Source organism: Cyanistes caeruleus, chromosome 1 (assembly GCF_971803275.1).
Source record: "Cyanistes caeruleus chromosome 1, bCyaCae1.hap1.1, whole genome shotgun sequence".
Lineage (NCBI taxonomy): Eukaryota > Metazoa > Chordata > Aves > Passeriformes > Paridae > Cyanistes > Cyanistes caeruleus.
Genome location: NC_141701.1, coordinates 134,142,665 through 134,161,615, shown reverse-complemented (window position 1 = coordinate 134,161,615; position 18,951 = coordinate 134,142,665). Strand labels below are relative to the sequence as shown.

At 37.7% G+C, this 18,951-nt stretch overlaps 1 protein-coding gene across 4 annotated transcripts in view; it reads left to right on the top strand.

The window, feature by feature from the left end:
• Positions 1-18,951, top strand: part of NEBL (nebulette) — a 247,478-nt gene that overhangs the window by 58,621 nt on the left and 169,906 nt on the right. For all 4 annotated transcript variants that reach the window (XM_086860323.1, XM_086860318.1, XM_086860331.1 and 1 more), the window contains exon 3: positions 14,302-14,386. In XM_086860323.1, coding sequence (XP_086716449.1) covers positions 14,302-14,386 — 85 coding nt within the window. The remainder of the gene's footprint in view (positions 1-14,301; positions 14,387-18,951) is intronic.

The window sequence follows — 18,951 nt, the reverse complement described above, 5'->3', positions numbered from 1 at the left end:
TCCTGTGTAAAGGGAAGCTATGTTGCCCACGCAGGGCATAAGCAGAGAGAAGCTTAAGGGTATCTAACATAACAAGAGTGTTTTAAACTGGAGCTTGCATTGTCATGCAAGTAGCAGGAGGCAGATGGTTGAGCCTTGTCTAGCAGCAATCAGTGTGTCACCGTGGTGTGTCTCTTTCAGGCTCCAACTGTTGTCAGGCTGCTGGTGGAGTCACCTCTGGTGGGACATATGCAAAGATGTCCTTGTATATGGCACCACACAGAGAGATCTGTACACTGAAGGCCCTTTGTGCAAGAATTACTGCTGGAAACAGAACTCTCTTCTGGCATGTGAGAGCCCTTGTTCATTTGTTGCTTCTTTACCAACACTTTCAGCCAAGAACCAATAGGCAGAATTTTAGGGGTAGAGATTTCGGATGAGGTCAGTAACAAAAGAAAGGGACAAGAAGTGAAACACACTGAGACAGTGAGTCTTGTTTCCCTGGCCAGTTGCAGTGCTGGGCATTGAAAAGACTGCCTTCATCCCATCACTGGTTGTACTTTGATTACGAATGTTTGCAGCTGTCCTTTCCTTATTTACCTTACTTAGCAATTGTTGGTTGGTTGGTTTTGGGGAGAAAGAGCTACCTGATCTGTGTATGAGAGTTCTCAATAGCAGGCAAGTTACCATTAAGGTAAACAGTAGCAGTGACAAGAAATTAATGAGCATAACAGAATCTGAGTATTTAAATATTAAATATATATGTCTTTTTCTTTCTCATTTAATTCACCACTAGAAAAATAGGGTCAAATGGGGAAGTCAAGTGAAGTGATCTTTTACCTCTGCTCCTCCCTGGTGGGGAACTGGAGTGGAATACTGAGACGTTCTGGAGTGAAGCAAAGGGCCACAGAGATGAACTTGAGGTTGACTTTTGGTGTGAGAGTGATTGAACACTTGATGCAGGTTGCCCAGAGTGGGTCTGTCCTTGGACATACTCAGAAGGGGACTGGGCATGGTGGCAAGCAACCTGCTCTTCTTGTCTGCGCTTTGGCAATTTTCAGAGGTCATTTCTAGCCTCAACTCTTCTGTGGTTCTGTGATTTAGAAACAAAGATGCAAGAAGGTTTGGAAAAGCCACTCTGAACAACATACATTGTTAAAATGTTGAAGCAGAAGATTTTGAAGTTTCTTTCTGGAGAACACAGGGGGTGGGAGTCCAGTGGTACAGCAACTCTAACTCAGATGCCTTTTCTTCTTCTGTATTATTAACAAACTAGAGATATGTATGAAACTCATGGTTAAATTGCTGAAATGCTGACACGTATAACTTTACACAACACACAATAACTTTAGGCTTGTCCTCTCCCCCAGCCTGTTCCTGGGTATGGCTCTGTTTACACACAAGCCAAATTCTGCCCTGCTCAGCAGTTTGGATGTGGTAACCCTGTTGTGGACAGTAGGAGAGTTGTATGTGGGCTGCTCTGTGGCAGTCAGCCTCACTACTAGAGAGTGCTGCTAGATGTTTTTACTTTGCTAGCACCAATGTAAAAGTCTAAGTGCCTGGAACCATTGTTGGCAACCTGGAGAAATGTCTTTTGCCACAGCTCTAGTTCCTGTGCTTTTAGTCTTGTGGATCAACTGGATTTTCAGGGCAGGACCTCATCAATGTTTTATGACTGATAGGGAGCCATGAGACTAGACCCCGTGTCTGAGCCAGAAACTCCCAGAGACTGAGCTCCAAGTATCAGCCTAATATATTAAAAATTCAGGAACCTTAAAAGACACAACCAGACATTAACAGGCATATTAAAAGACTTGGGGGGGTGGGGGTGGGAAAGGAGCTTAAAAGACATAAAAGTGTTTGCATGGGGAAGGTATGTATTTTAAATTCTGAACAGAAAAAATAGCTATGCTTTGTTGTTCCATTTATTTCTTATAAAAGCAGAAAATAAACAGCTCTGCTGACAGTAATCCCTATACCTATTCTTTGTAATATATCCAACTTTTCATCAAAATGTAACTGCAGGTTTTTACTAGTGAGCAATGCACAACTTTCATATTTTTAAGAACTTTGACAAAACCAGGTTAATTCAGTATGCCCTCAAACTTTTTTTCTTTTTTTTTTCCTTCCCAGATACCTTTACACCTTATTACATAGAATTTCTGTCTTGTGAAAATAGTTTGTTTTTTCAGGTACTTATTTTGGACACCACCATAGCCTTTCACCATTCTGATTTCAGTGAAACTGGGGATGTTCATTGAGTCTTCAGTGTGGGCAACTGTGTCATTCAGATATTTTACTTTCCACTTGAATAACGTGCTTAGCAAACTTGGACTGTTGGTGTGCAGGGTCTTTCTTTGCTTTTGTTGACCACTGCAGTGTCAGCTAAAGATACCTTAGCTTTCTCAGCTGAGGTCTTCCTACTCCTGAGTAGAGTAGAAGCTCAGCACCTTGGATATTTGGGTTTTGATAAAAAGGAAGACTGAGCTCTGTCAGTCAGAGACTCGTGTGCTGGTACAGGAGGACAGACAGATGAAGGGGCCTGGCAAAACTGAGCTTTTTTGCAGACTTGAGCAATGTGTTTTAAGATTTAAATATGTTCTGAGTTTTTGCAGTTTTAAGCAGATGCTTTAGAGTTGCTTTAAGCATTTGGAAATGCTCTAGTTTGAATATTAGAAGTGTTTTTATTTTGTGCATTTGTTCCTGTGTTGAAAGCTGTTTATGGTAGGGACTCTGTGCTCCTGTTTGGTAAAATACTTTAAACACAGTATCCGTAATGAAATATAATTTCACCACAAATATCCATATGAAGCTCCCAGGAGTAATCTCAGTTCAGGCCAGAAAATATAATTACATATCCAAGAGACATTTGCAGCACAGTTAAGTTTTGACAAAAGGCTTATGGCTTGCTCAGATTTAAAACACTGTTTGTTTTTTTTTCTGACTAGTTCAGAAAATACAGTTTTTGTAAACTAAATATCTTTTTAGTGTAAATTTCAACAGGCCTGTAGGGAAAGTGATGTGCTTTACCAGTGATTTCATGTGACTTGGCTGGCATTCAGAGAATGTCAGTTCCTGAGCTACTTCAGAGGCTCCAGGCTTCTTCCTCACTGAGTTGCAAGGAATTGCTGGAAACATACTTTCATTCCTATGAATGGATGGGGTTGACTGGATCATTGTATGCATAGATTATTAGTAAATCTGTAGGAAAGAAAAACAATCTAACTCCCAGTGGAAAGCTTTGTGATTCTGTGGAAATTGAATTAAAGTTACTTATGAATAATGAAATAACTAATTGATGGCTTGTTCATTCATTTTTATAAAATAATTATTTTATTTTTTCATTTGTGAAAGACTTTGTTAGTAATAATCTGTGTGTAATTGTAACAAAGTTTGGTGACAACATCACTAGCACTGTAGTGAAATGGCATTTTTTTTGACAAAAAGCATTTTTTGGTCAAAATGTAATTTACAAGCTGAAATATATTCCACCAGTTTAAAAGAATCTCCGTGGTCTTGAAACCTGGATTTATTGACTTGTTAAGATGATAGTTTAATGCTTTTACTCTGTTATGCTAGCGAAGATGTGGTACTGATCATGCACTGACAGGATAAATAGTAGGTTTTGAATCCTCTGACCAGTGTTAGGTATTCATGTGCAAGCTTCAGTTGTGAACGTATTTCCTGCAACTGTGAACTTCGACACAGCAGCTACAAATAATTTGCTTTGCATTTCCTGTCATCTCTCTTTATCTGTTGCTCAAAGGCACGTGCTCAGTTTTATTCTGAATGAATTCAGTTGCCCTCTGAGGGCTCTGGCCATGGAAGATCTGGCTGATGGGTTTGCAGAAATGTAGTAATAGGTGTAGAAGGGGCTCAAACAGTGACATCTGACAGATCTGTGGCCTGCAGCATTTAGGAATAAGAAGGAAAGGTAGGAGATATTTCACTTTTTTTTTTTTCATGGTTATGGATACCTTCCCAGGTCTTCTGTGTTCCTATGGTGTAAATGCTGTTTAATGACTTAAGCTGTGTGATCTGAAGCGTGAGCTTGTCCTTTCATCTTACACATATCACATGTCTTTTCACTATTAGTTCAGTGACTTCCTTTCTTCTCCATCTATCCCATAATTCACCTTTTTCCATTTGATCTGGCAGTGTGATCATGTATCTGCTTTGACATGCTGAGTTTTTACATACCCCATGGAAATAGCTTTTTCTCTGCATTTTGCTGTAGTTAAAGTACTTGGTTTATGCTTTGGGAAAGCCATTTCTGTAAATTGGCTTAGGAATTGCTTGCATTCCTCTTATATGTGATTTTGTTTGTGCCTGTTTTACATCCTAAAGGATGATGTTAGGGTATCAGCAGCCATTCATCAGCCCCTCTCTTCTGTCCAGGTGGGGAGATGGTAAACATTTCTTTGCCTTTTGACCTGAAGTTGTTGAGAGACAGATCTTCAGCCTAAAAGAATGAAAAGCTTGGGAGATATTATCAAGTTCTGCTTGTTTGCAGAGAAGTTGTGGATGCCCTGTCCCTGGAAGTGTTCAAGGCCAGGTTGTGGCCTTGAGCAACCTGATCAAGGTTGAGTGGCGTCCCTGACCATGTTAGTGGGTTTGAGATGCTGTGGGATGATCTTGATGGTCTCTTTCAGCCTGAGCCTTTCCATTATTGTATGATTCGATGGTTTGAATAACATTCTCTGTGGAAATTTGTGGAAATCATTTGGATGACATGCAGTGCAGTTGTTCAGTCTCTGGAACCGTATTTGGGTGGAATTTAGCGTCTGTGTCCAAGAAAGCGATGAGAAAGGCCATGCCCTATGAATTACATAAAGCTCATTCATTTGCCTAAGTCTTTAATTGAAAGTACTGAGAGCTGTGACAGAAACCTCTGTACTTTAACAGGAAGACACGTGGTAGTATTGTTTCAAGCAGGGAGAAAAGACAGAAAGCAAAGAGGAGAGAGGACAGTCTTTGTAACCATACTGATGGAACATTTAATTACCAATGGGAACTGCACCTGGTTCTAGTCAAAATAATCAACAATCCATGAGGAGCTGAGAGCATAATATATGCAGAAGTTCTGTAGGTGTTTGCAGGGTATTAGTGCAAATGTGACGTGGTTGTTGCTTTTTCGTGACAAATACCTAAAAGAGGAATCTGTGATTTAAAGGAATTACACAGGCTTTAGAATTTGGAGCTTACAGACCAGATCTTGTGTGAAACATGACATCCTATGCTGCATCATGAGGGACCCGTGATGTGTTGTATAGAACAGTAATAAATGAAATTGTTAATACATTGCCTTTTGCCAAGGATTTACATAAAAAATTAGTGTTTGCATTTGCACCCTTGTATCCTTTCAGCAGCATAAGCCAAAGCAGGCACTACTGAGAGCATTCTTCATTTGTGAGCAAAAACTGTATGTTTAATTTAATAACTTTGTATAAGTATATATATGTATATATGAAATTGTTTTACACTATGTTAACATGAAATATATTTTATAAATTAAATAAACATTTTTCTATTAATATTCAATCTATAGAAATAAATGCATTAAAGGAGAGAGATTTTTTAAAGCTGCAAAGTTAACATAGCTGCTTATAATTTACAGTATGTGAATAAGCAACTAGTAAAATTTTCACTTGACAAAAAAGAAGCCTTTCCTTTTTTTTCCTCTAGCACACATGTAAACATAACTCAGTTTAATGTACTTTTTTTGACTCTAACTTGGAGTTGCCAATGATGGCACCATTTTAGAGGACAAATGCTTAATATACTTGACAGTTAAAGAGGCATTTTTAACTGTAATTGCCGTGACTTGAATGATAACTTTGGAATTCAGAAGCACCAGTGAATTGTCCAGTGAAGCTTGGCTCTGTAAGTTTGCTAAAGAAATGGACAAAAGCATAAAGATTAAAAGCTAATAAACTTACACAGAAGAGTTAAGATGTAGAAAACATGGCAACTAGGAGCTAGCCCATATTTAGTTTCCTAGGTTCTTGTTCAGTTTTAGGAGAGCACAACAACTGGACTCCAGTTTCATTACAGCCTAACACATTTTGAATGAATGAATGCATGAATAATAATTTCAGTTTTTAGCAGCAAATATTCATTCCTTCAGCCAGTACTCCCTTGGAAGAGGAAGGCTTAATACAAACACTGAGCAGTAGATGATCACTTGTTCTGTTTTTCTGATGTTATTGTCACTGATTCTTGGCATTAAAATTTTTAGAGTGAGACTTCTCCCTTGTGTTGTATTTCTTGCACTTGAAAAGCTGGCAGAGAAGAAGCCATTATTAGGATAGATGCAAGTTTTACTTCTCTTTTGTTTGTGGCTAGTCTTTGTATTTGAAAGCTGTACATTTAGATGTCCATTTAGATGTCTTGTTTAAATCCTCATACTGAGTGCTACCAATTGCCTAGGAGCAATTACACTGGTATTATTCAGTGTCATGCTGCTTGAGATACTGATATATTGAACGTCAAATCAATAATAAGAAAATTTAGGAATTTTGTAAGAAAATTTGTCATTGCTGTATGCATGAATTATACTTCTGACATCCTTAAAAGAGAAGAGCAAGATGTTCATGGTGTAAACTATGGATTGTTTCTTTACTCTGCTAGGTCAGTGCTGTAAATTGACAAATGAAGTTAGTGAGAAACTCAGCTTTAGACTGTTTTCTTCCTGCTCATATTCATGTTCTTTTGTCTCCTGGATATTTTGGAAGAAATAATAATCACAGTATCTGGAACAAAATACTTTGGAAATATTGGATCAGCCTTTTTTGTGATTACAACACCAAATACTGGTGATTACAAAGTTTTCTTAAACTTCTGTGGGGTTTCCTGTGTCTAGCTGATGTGGCAGCCTGGGTGAGCTCACTGGGTGATATCCTGGGAGCAGTCTAAGCAGTGACAAATGTTAAAATGTATGTGTGTCTTTGGCAGATTTTGCTGTTACTGTCAGATTTTTGTTTACTGTTTTGTTTTGCCACAGTTGCCTCCTCCTTTCAAGTTTCTCAGAACTTTCTGTGCATTTTTTGTGTATCCTTCTCCAGCAGTTTTCACTTTTTGATGTTATCAATACCTACTAGTGTGCTGCCAGTAGATTTCTGCACAGCTCCAGGCTACACTGTAGTTCTTGGTCTGCTATTGACTAATTTTTTCTCCCTGAGCACTGGAATTCCACAGCTGAGGAATAGGTAAATTATTGAAAGGGTGAGTGCCTGGCTCCACTGAAAATTCTAACAGTTCTACTTTTGAAATCTGTGATGCTTGGATTTTACTCTTTTTGATCTTTTTGCTGAATCTGGATGCTACTTGGTTGAGATCTGTATTTTAACAATTCTCAGTATTAAATGATAAGACATGAACTTTGTCCTCCTGCTGTGCTTTTTCAAATCTTTAAAATTAAAACATTTTGACCTGAGTTGCTCAAGAAGCAAGACTCATCTGTCTCCTTAACAATGTGTATTTCTATGTACAATTAATATCAAATTGCAAAAGAGGGATGAAAGAAAAATGTAAGAAATGAGGAATAAACTAATACACCTGAGAGCTGGAGGATTTTTTAATTCTGAGACAGTTTTTGGGAGGAAGCAGGAAGACAGCACTCCTTGGTGGTTGGAGCATGGGCCCAGCTGCCTGTGTGACACTGCTGGTGTTGGTCTAGTGGCACTTGGCCTTCTGTCTTCACCAAGCTGGCTCAAAGTTTCCAGGGGAGCTACTTGAAATCAAAATATCAGTATGGGAACAATGCAAATTCAGACAACCATGTATCTGAAAATGTATTTTGAATAGGTTTCTTGGTCATCTTGGTATTGTAAGGACAAAGTAATTTAATGTTGTGACCTCTATGCTTTTTCTCTAAAACTTAGCAAGTACTGGCCACATGAGTAACATAAATGCTTTTGGATATATGCTGTGAAAATTTACAAGATTTCACTATTTTCCAAAATTAACTGGCCTTTAAAATTCTGAAATAAACTCGTGTAGGTTCCAGATGTCTATCTAGGCCTATTTTCCATAGCTGTCTGTTCTGCCAGTGATTAAAAGATTACTGTGCAGTCCAGTTCTCTATTCCTTGGGGTTCCTCAATGTATGACATACATTTGCAGAGCTAACTGCTCCACTAGTTTGGTACAGTAGAATTTATAAGTGGAATTTCAAATGGTGAGAGTCATGCAGTTTGGAACTAGAGTTGGCTAGCCAATTTTTAATCTATTTTATCTAAAATATAGACATTTTCTGCCACATTGTTTTCAGTAAATAGTTCATTTTTTCAGCCGCTAACATAGAACAGTAAGGCACTAACCTGTGTCTTGGGGCCAGATAGAGTCAGAATATTTAACGTGGTTCCTAACCTTAGATTTTGAAGGGAGCCTCAGATATGGCTCTGTAGTTGTGTATCAAATGCCAGTCTGGTAGCACAGTGCACATTGTGCAACGTGTGCCTGGTTTTATGGGATATTTGGACTTTCACTCACTCCAGGAGCAAGGGTGTTATGGCTTACCCCAACAAGCAAGTGGAATATCCTTACTTTTTTTTTTTTTATGGATCTTATTGCTTGCTAGATCTCCTGTGAATCAATACAAGCTCATTGCTCTAGGGGATTTTTCTCATAAAAAAGAAACTTGCATTAAGGTAGCATATGGGAGAAACTTTCTCTTGTATTTCAAGTAAGAAGTACAGATACAGAAATTAAATTTTTGGAAAGTTCCTTGCAAAACAGAAGGCAAAGATTGAAAAAGGTTTTCCAAAGCAAACTAATTGCAATTGGAACATTTTATAACTGTTCATACAGAGAGGTAGATTGAGGTAGCCAAAGAGAATTCCATCTTCGGATAATTTCTGGAGAATTTTGATGTATTTCTTGTTCACTTCATTGCCCAAGTGCTGCCATGCCAAAGCTGTATTATCCACTAGCTACATTATTTCTACTACAAAAGCCTTTATAATTGCATGCAAATAAGTGATCTTGCACAGAAAGCTCAAAACAAAAGAGAAAACCCAGAGAAATCCCTCCTGGAGCTTCAGAGCTGCAAGTGCAACTGAGCACGAATTTCAATTCAAGTAGTCAGCTGTGGGCAAGATTTCCCTCCTGCTGATTCTTTCTCTGCTGTTGTGCATCTTACACGTCTTTCTGTGAACGACACGGTTTCAAGGTGAGGAGACAAAAGCAGTCCTGTGCCTCTTCAAACTGCCAGTTTCAGCACTCCCTAGTCATGCACAACTTAATTCACAACTTGTCGCCTTTATCCTGGAAAAATTATTTTGTTATGTGTCTTCTACATGAGACTTAATTGGAGATCTGTGTTTTTCCTCTCTGTTTTTGTGCTGTTTGTTGACATGGGCTCAGATCACATTTAGCAGGCTGGGCCCTTGCAGCTCTGAGATGGAGCTTCCCTACCTGTCCATCATTTGTGAGATCAGGTTACATCCAGACTGCTGGATCGTTATTTATTCTTTAATTTCAATTTTCAATTTTTGTGTGCACTGCACAGAAGTGCTAGTTTTAAAAGCCTAACTGATTTTTATGTTTTTCTGTAATTCTTGTAAGACTGATTTAATTTTATTATATTGTTTTACAGGTTTATTTTGTGCAAATCTGCAAGTGAAAATAAGTGTGTTTTGGCTTCTTTTTTTTTTTTTTTTTAAACTTTCTTCTCTTTTAGAGTTTGCTTAAGTTAGAAGAGCAGTTATTTTAGACAAAAGTTAGGAGAGGACTGATAGCCTAATATGACAGCCGGCAATTGCTGTTATGAAAAGATGTGATGGAGCTGTCCCTCTGCTTGGGAGAATATTTTTTATTTGTATATTTCGTACCTGCTCACTGGTTAAAAAAAAATCACAATTTTAACGGTTCAGACAAATACAGAATAGGTATTTTATTTTAGGGAAGATATAACTCCATAGAAATCTAGTAACTCTGACAAGGGTTATAATTCTATAACTGAGCAGTAACAGTTATAAAATTTTACATTTACAGTTATAAAATACACACACAAATCCCTTAATCATTTGTAAATGTTGGTTAAGTCAGAGTGAGGTATGAGGAAGGTAATTCCAGTAGATGCTTCAATTTATCTCAGTCTTTGAATCTGACCTTTTGCAGAAGAGACAAAGCTGAATCTTCATCCCATTCTCTCTCAGAACATTTTTCTTTCCTTTTGTTGGATTGAGAGAATGGAAAAGCTGATGAAAACTTTACAGCTAAAAAATATTTAGGAAAATTTCTGTTTAGTCATTGGAAAATCTAGGTAACTTTCAGGTGCTTTCCTGGGTTCTTGGAGGCTTTACTGATCCTGTTTTCAAATAACAAAAGTGAAGGAGTTTCCTCATAAGCAGCAAGAGATTGCGTTGTGGTTTGATTTATTAATCAAGCTGTGCAGCTGAGGCAGGCAATACAGAAACCTGCAGCAGAGACACTATAGTGTGTGTCCTGATTTGTTCTGGAACTTCTTGTATGGATCTTTATACAGGACTAATCCTAATAGCATTAGTGTGGTAAGACATATTGCTAAGTAGACTTAGGCAACTAACAAAGACTTAAAACAAACAGAAAAATCCTTTGGACATTGCTATTAAATAGCTGACATGAGATCAATCTCCTTAACCAATTCTTGGCTCTTTCTCAGACGTCATCTTGGACAAAAGGGAAACTGAGCAATGGATTACCAGGGACCACTGTCAGCCTTTTGAATTAAAGGCTGTTGCCATCCAGTTACTTATCCTTATTCAGAACATTTTGACGAAATGTGGTATAGCCCTAAACTGTTAAAGAAGCAGATTGTTGAATTTTAACACTTATATTTCAGACTAAAGTATCCAGTGATATAAAAGTATCCAGTATCTTCGATAGCTCTCACATAATATCTTAAATACAATGTCTTCAGGATAATTACCAGTATCAGTAAGCTTAAAACAAATGTGGAAAGCTGAAGATAGGATTTAAATTTAACAGTAGTCTTCTTAATGCATTTGAGGCAAGAATTTCCATAAATTAGAAGGGCTGTATCTAAACCCATGTATTTCTGGTTTGAAATACCCTGTGAGTGGTTTCATAAATCAGCTTCAGTTAAAATGACAACCCATAGTAGAATGCACTGCTAATTTAATTTTGCTAAATGATTCTTATTTTTACCACTGTAATACATTTTGATAAATAGTTTAGATGATCAGTTTAAAGACCAATTCGAATTTTGGCAGTTTTGTTCACTTGTCATGTGTGTTGTTTTTTTCCATGGTCAAGGGTGAATACTTTTCATTGACAAAATCAGTTTACATAGTATTTTCAAGCACATTAAAGTGCTGCTTCTTCAATACAGAGCATACTTTCTTTACTTGAAGTATGGAGCTAGTGCTTCTAAAATAAATAATGATATGAGATACATTGGTTCTCAAGCGATTTTCTTGGGAAGTTGAAATATCTCTGAGCTGACTGCTAATTGTGGAAGAAAGCATTTCATTACAGATGATTGGAAGTAATAGCTGGTGAATGATAGGGACAAGGTGTATGTTTTTTATGCTTCAGAATAGAGAGGTTTAATTTGAGCACCTGGGTTTGCAGTTGTCTGCTGTTGTTGCTAGCAGGTCCTTGGGGGCTGTGGCTGAGACATCTCAGTGTTCACACAGTTCCCAAGGGGACCAGGCCAAAACCCCCATCTGAGCTGGCTCACATTCTGTGTTCTCCCTGTTAAAAATACATGTGATTACTGTGATTGTACTACCAGGGTTATGATATGTAACCATGGTGTAAAGCAAGGCAACGAAAGTTTATACTTTCAGCATTTAACAATATGCATAATGTAATATTTTAACTGTGTGTCAGATTGTCTTTTTTTATGGACGGGGATTTTGTCATCTACAGGAGCTATTCGTGGATACCTCATGGCTGCTGTATGAAAGGCTGCTGGGCTTTGAGGTGTGAATGTGCACCATTGCTTCAATCTTCCTTGGGCATCAGCAAACCCTGGCTGTGAGGTGGCTTGTTGCCTTCCCCATCTGCTCATTGCTGCTTTCCAAAAAGGGCTTATGACCCTCCTTGTGGCCAGTCTGGCATTTGTTTCTTGCCTCTACACAGAAGAATGGAGTGTGAGATAGAAAAAATGAAATAAAGAAAAAAAAAAGAGAAGCCCTTCTGGAAGTATTTTCCTTGTCCCAAGATATTACACACTGCTGACACCATCTGCCTCATGCAAAGCCCAGTTCTGCCTCCCTGTGTGTTGCTGGAGCTGTGGCTAAGCTGTTCTGCTGGCTGGTGTTGGCTGGCTCTGGGGTGTGGTGGTGGTGGGGGAGCCCCTGGTTTGAAAAGGAGGGAAGAAGTAGCAGAAGTATGCAGAACTCAGTGCTCTCTCTGGCCAAAGCTCTGTCTTGGGTGGGGCTTTGAGAGGACTTGGCTCTAACTCCATAAGAATTGTCTGAAGGGTGTCATGCCTAGAAATTTTGTTTTCCAGTTTTCAGTGACATGAGCTCTGTGAGACAAGTCCCTGACATAATGGGTGGGAGTGTGTCTCACCATAAACTTGGAGTAGCATCCTTTGTCCATCTGCTAGTACCTAATCTGGGATAGTTCTTGTATTTCTGTGAGGAAAAGCTTTCTTTCATTAAGAGATAAAGTTTAGAGACAAGTTTAAGAGATAAGTTGTTTTTTCTTCTCTTTCTATGCAGTTATTGGCCCTTGAGAGCCTGAAATCCCTGGGTTGTCCTGTGTTTCTCCTCTGTTTTCCCTATGTAATGACACCATAAATGAGGGATGTTCTGCAGCCTCTTGGTGTGGGAGTGTACTCCACTGGCAATGCACGATGTCATCTGTGGGGGAATCAGGCCTGGAGCAGTTGACTGTATGAAGTTCAGGCATCATTTCTTTTCAGTTATTGATTTTACATTTCCGTGGGGGAAGCATTCAGCTTTTAGATAAAACCAGAAATCTTTCTTAAATTTCCTGCTTGTTTTATTTTATCAGATAAAACTATTTTTTTCCTTTTTTATTTTTTTTTTTTTTTACTGAAACCATGCACCTCATTAATAGAACTTGTACACTGAAAACTTTCTAACAAAATACAATTTTGAAAGAAAATATGTATCATGTTTACACAGAATGGACATTTTATGATTAAACCATAGCAACAACATACAACTAGCTGCTGAAAGAACACGTTAGAGATGGCCTGGAGTTTGAGCATGGAGATGTTTACTACTGCATATGCTCTGTTTTCAGACACTTACTGCTTACTCTCTTTCTGTACACTGCAAATGTTATTGTGTCTGTAACCCTGTGCCTGTTTTGTACTCTGAAATGTTGGAGGCACAAATGGGGGAGCTGGCAGACATGGGAAGCTGTTAATGGTAACTGAAGACATGAGTGCTTCACTTGGTAGTAAGGTGAACATTTTGGTTTCAGACTGAAGATGATGGAAAGGAATTAGTAAGAATCAGCTTCTTCATAGTGTTTCTGGCTCATAATAATATATCTATTTTGGGATGTGCTGTTTCATTTTGTTATTGGCTTCTTTTTGTGGTCTTTCATGTAATGGAACTTCTTGTTTGATTGCAAAATTTCAGGACAAATGCATGAACATTAACAAATAGTGGTTCTGTAAATGAGTAGGGTTTGACTGCTACAGTTCACAGAATCAAAAAATGATTAAGATTGGAAGAGATCACCAAAGGTCATCTAGTCCAACCTCCCTGCTCAAGCAGGCTCTCCTAGAGCATGTTACCATCAAATGCCAAAGCAAACATATTGTAAAGGTATAAAATTTCAAATGGAAAGAGAGATGCCTGATAGATTGCAGTTCTGAGACACCACAGCCTTTGGTATTGGATATTGCAGTACTGTGTTGATGTATTCACTGTTAAACAATTTGGCTTTACCCAGAAAGTACCTGCTGTGGTCCTTCTGGTTCCTACACTAAAGGATTAAAGACCCCATGGTACTCAGCTGTGCTCTCTTATGTAGCATCAGTTTCTGTAAAACAATTTCATTTTAAGGGCTTTTAGTTTAGTCTTTGTCCAGCACATGGCTATACCAAGACAGTGGAGTTAAATATAGTTTTGATCACTGTATTGAAAGCAAATTTTGGCTGATTGGTCTTTGAAGTAAGTGGGCACCATGAGTGGGTGGGATTTAGACTCACAGGAACTCTTTGTGTTGTCTCTGTAAGGCATGTCTGACAGAATATTTTTAAATACTTCTAGTTCATACCAAACGGTGAAATAATTCTGTGCACTGCAGGAAGGAGTTCTGGGATGCATTTGACTTTCTAGCCTGTGCAAATGTTTACTGTTTGGCTTTGTGCTTCTTTTTCTTTTAGACATTACCCAAAGCAGTCCTTCACTACAGTGGCTGATACACCAGAAAATCTTCGCCTGAAGCAACAAAGTGAATTGCAAAGTCAGGTAAATAAAACAATTCTTTTGTCTTGTTAATATTATACGGTCAGTCCACTTCTTCATAGTTTTTCAAATTAGTAGTAGTATTTCTGTGTAAATACATAGTAGCACTGCGGTGTAATTATAAAAAAAATCTGTAAGTTAGTATAATACTGCAAAGCCCAAGGTTCTGTTTCTGTTCTCTCTTACACTAGTTACCATACTATTGTAAGTCCATTGACATCACTGGAATCCTTCATTTCCAACAGTTCATGAAGCATCTGAATAGTTTTTAATGTTCAAAGTGATACAGCCTAACTCAAAGGGTTCATTTTCCTTTGACAAACTACCATTGTTAGCTTGCATTAAACTTAATAATAAAATAGCGTGGGATTAACAAACAATTAATTTGTCATTAGCAGATATCTAGAAGCCTTTAATATTTATCAACAATGAAGTGATGGAATAATCAGTTTATGGATCTTATGACCTCTGTCAACTAATATATGAGGCAGTCTGTAAGCTAGTTGTGATAAACACATTATCAATCAAAGCATATTTAGATTAATAAGAAATATATGTAAATTAAAATGTAAAACAAAGAGGGGAAACAAGAGAAGAAAATGGCAAAGAAGACTTAGGTGACCCAAATACCGTGCTGGCTATCTACCATAATATAAAGTTCTGACTGATATTAATTCATGTTTATATGAAAAGCCCTCCTCTCCCCCACTGTCCAGTTTATACTGTTTTAATTTATGTAATGCTGGAAGTTGTCCTGTAAGACAATTGATAAAATTTGATTGCATTTGATTTTATGAAAATTATATTTTTTTAATCGTACTTTAGTTTAGATCTCTTGTTATAAATTCATAGCTATCATTTTCATTGTCATAAAAAACTGTAGCAAAAAATAAGATAGTAGACAGCAACACCTTTCTTTTTTGGAAGGTCTCTATAGGTTGAGGGAGAAAATTGAAGGAGTGCTAAATGGAAAGGGTAGCACATATTTAGCATGGTGTACAATCTTAAAAATTCTTTACCTTTTGCCATTATGGTAATTTATTATAAAACATAGAGAAATTATTTCATGCTGAAATTCTGTTATCTAAAAAGAGGACAGTTCATGGACTCTCTTTTCTTGACTTGAGTAGGTTTCAGATTGGAGTCTGGTTCATTTTCTTGTAGTTCAGTGGTTCTGTGTACCAGAGTTACCACTGTGTCACAAGAGGAACTTTAACCAGTACTTTTTACAGATCTTTAAAAAAGAATATGAATTCTCAGCCCACTGCTTTTTAGGGGTTTGACAGAAAGTTGGGATGCAGTGGAATAATAAAATGTTACTGTTCTTTACAGAGGATATAGAAGTGGCTTTCCCTAACCTGTTTGAAACATGCTTCTGTGGCACTATGGAAGCATAAGGAAACTTATTTTTGGTATTATTTTTTATTTTTAAACGAAGAACTTAGTATTCTAGTATACTGGATAAGTAGTATCAGCAAGAAACTTGGAGTTTGACTATGAACGAAATTACTGCAACTGTTCACAATACACTGTCATAAAATGTTAATAGGGGTCTGCTCAAAACTTGGAAATGGAGAGAAACCTTTAAGTTTTACAATGTGCCTTTTTTACAATAGTATTATTCAGCAAAAGACTTGCAGATCTAAATTATATGGACACAAAATTGCCTACTTGGAAGAAAGGCCATAATGTTTTTGATCATAGTTTGCTTCCTGGTTGTTGATGTACATCTAGCCTGTGTTAAGGAGCTTAACCTGTGAATCATTTCAATGCTGAAATAAAGATTCCAGGTACTTTTCCTTTTCCAATTTAAATCTTGTCCTAAAATAGGACTGTAAATTCTGAATACTTTCTGTAATACTTTGAAGAGTATAAGGACAGAGGAATTGCCATCCTCAATCAGTCCTATTTGCCATCTAGTCCCTTGCCCTGTCTTTTCAGGGAAAGTTGAAAGACTTCCAACTGAAAAAAATACATTTGGCATTGTTCAGGTTTCATTCTATTTCAGTCCTGTGCTGTAGAAAAAAAAGTGTTTGCATGGTTCAAGAAAAGCCTTTCATATGAAACCAAGCTTGGCTGGATAGAGTCACATTATTACTACCTTCCAGTATTCATCAGAGCTGCTTGAGCCTCCTGCCAATGCATTTGACAATTTGGGATTGAGCAAATTCCGTGTTAGGTAATATAAAAATTATATTGACTACTGAATAAGGAGAAATGCTTTTCTAAAGTAATAGCTGCTTCCTAGTTTCTAAGTAAGCATCTTTAATGCTTTTGGTACCAAAGAGGCGCAACCCTGCGTTTAACTGCATGACTCCAAGTGTTTTTTCAAAATCTGTTGCTTTAGAACTACTCTTTATTCTGCTCAGCAAAGCAGGAAGAATTGGTAAAGGAAACACCATTAAATATTGTGTAAGCTAAAATACACTGTTTTTTGTAAATCTGTTGTTTTTATTTTCATTTAAGCAGCAATTGACAGTGTTTTAAGTTGCAGTACTGGGTCCTTTGTCAAGCATCCATTAAGGTCAGCATCAGGTGCCAGGGTGTCATGTTGACATAACACGACAAGAACAAAACTAACAAAACAAAATACTGTTTTCTGATGGAGTCAATAGAAAATGGATAGCTCTTTGGAACACTTGAAAAATTATGTTGTTAAGAAATCAAAGGACAGCATTTAAAAGCTTTCCAGAGAACTCTGTTCTTCTATTTTATATAATATCAGAGCTTTTCCCCACTTTAGGATTTTGCTTCTCTGGGCTTTCATCCAGCTCTGTAGCTGGAAGGAGATACAAATACATTTTAGGAGAGGCTGTGTTTGTTTTCCATTCTGGAGAACTCCACAGTCCAGTATACCTCCTGACAGGAGAAAAATGAGTTTTTAGGTCTTTCATCCTCTAAATAAAGAGTAGAGACAGAGATCTGGTGTCTCAAACAAGATTTTTCTTTATGCCTCTGATGAAAAATCCGTCTTTTTGGGGAATTAGTGAATTCTCTTACACCATAATCATGCAATGGATACTTTCCACATTCACTTGCCTCTCTTAGATAAACTCAGCTATGGATGTTACCAATACGCTCATTTCAGCTTTGTTTACTTGGGAATTTCTTTGGTGTACCTTAGCTACTGATCTCTCTAACTTTGTAACAGTGTAAATTACTCTGTGGCCTTTAGTCCTCATCTGTGGCAATGCTGTGTACATCAAAAGCAGCCACTCCAGCTGAACTTGCAAAAAGAAACTTCTGCTGCAGTTCTTGGCAGGAAGAATATCAAAGTGTCAGATCAAACAGAGGGCTGATGTTTAAGGTGTGTTCTACTCCACCACTTTCTGAGGAAATGTACTTTCCAGTTACTCATGGGGAACTTAATACAAAATCATGGGTCTTGTTCTACTTTCTTCTTGTCCTGGCCTGTGGTGGCACACCCTGAGACTGCTGTCCTTGGAAACATCATGTGCTTTTTTTTCGTATGGGAGAAAATTTCTTGTACTTCCCTTATTAACTTGGATAATTGAGTGTATCTTTGTTTTGTTTAGGAAGAAACATACTTGCAGTTTTTCTTGATAAAGAGTTCCTAAAGTGTTGATTTTCAAGAAGTACTGCAGTGTCTTATGAGACATAAGCAATTGAATCAAACTGTTATTCTAACAATATTATATTTTAACAGTTTTTAACTTTCTCAGGAACTGCTTGTGTTTGGATCTTTACCTGTCAGCTCTCACCAGGATAATCATGGTATTATTGAGCATTTGGAATCGAGTCAGCCTCAGAGAAGGGAATAAAAAAATCTTTGTGATCAGATGTTTGCATCTAGGATGGCCATGCTCCTCCTTGTTCAGGCTGAAGAAGAGACTGACTCTGTGTAGCAGTTCTGTGTAAAAGTACAAGAGATGACAGGTGTAAACTAAAATATGGAAGACTGCATTTATGCATGAGGAAAATCTTTTCCAGTGTTAGAGTGACTGAACACTGGCAGAAGGTGTCTGGAGAGATTGTGGAGTGACCATCTCAGGAGATTTCCAGAAGAGGACTGGGCATAGTCCTAAAGAATCTGTGGTACTTGATTGTGCTTTGAGTAGGGTGATGCACTAGATGACCTCCAGAGTTCCCCTGCATCTTCAGCTCTTCATATTCAGTGATTTGTCTCTGTCCCATCTTTCCTCAGGTTCTTCTTGACCATTTCTCTAATCTTGTGTTTTTCTCTTTGCTTCTCTGTTTCAAAAATACATGTTAGCAATCTTCCAGGCAGATTATTTTTATTAACTCGATTTGTTAAAAAAGCCTTTTCAGTTTATATGCACCTCTTTTATGAAATCTTTGGAACAGAACTACCACAGTGAATGCTATAGGAGAATGAAATGCTGTATGGATTACTAAAGCAGAAATTGGATGCATTTCCTGAGGTACCCTGAGTGAGCTCACTAGAGAAGTCATTGGAGAAAATAGTTTTTGGAGCTAGAGACAGAGATAAAAATATGTTCTTTCAGCTGAGGAAAGGAGGAGGTGGTATTATATGGCAAGCAGAGAGTCTTTGGTGTATCTTTATGGGTGATTTTGTTTTTTGTCTT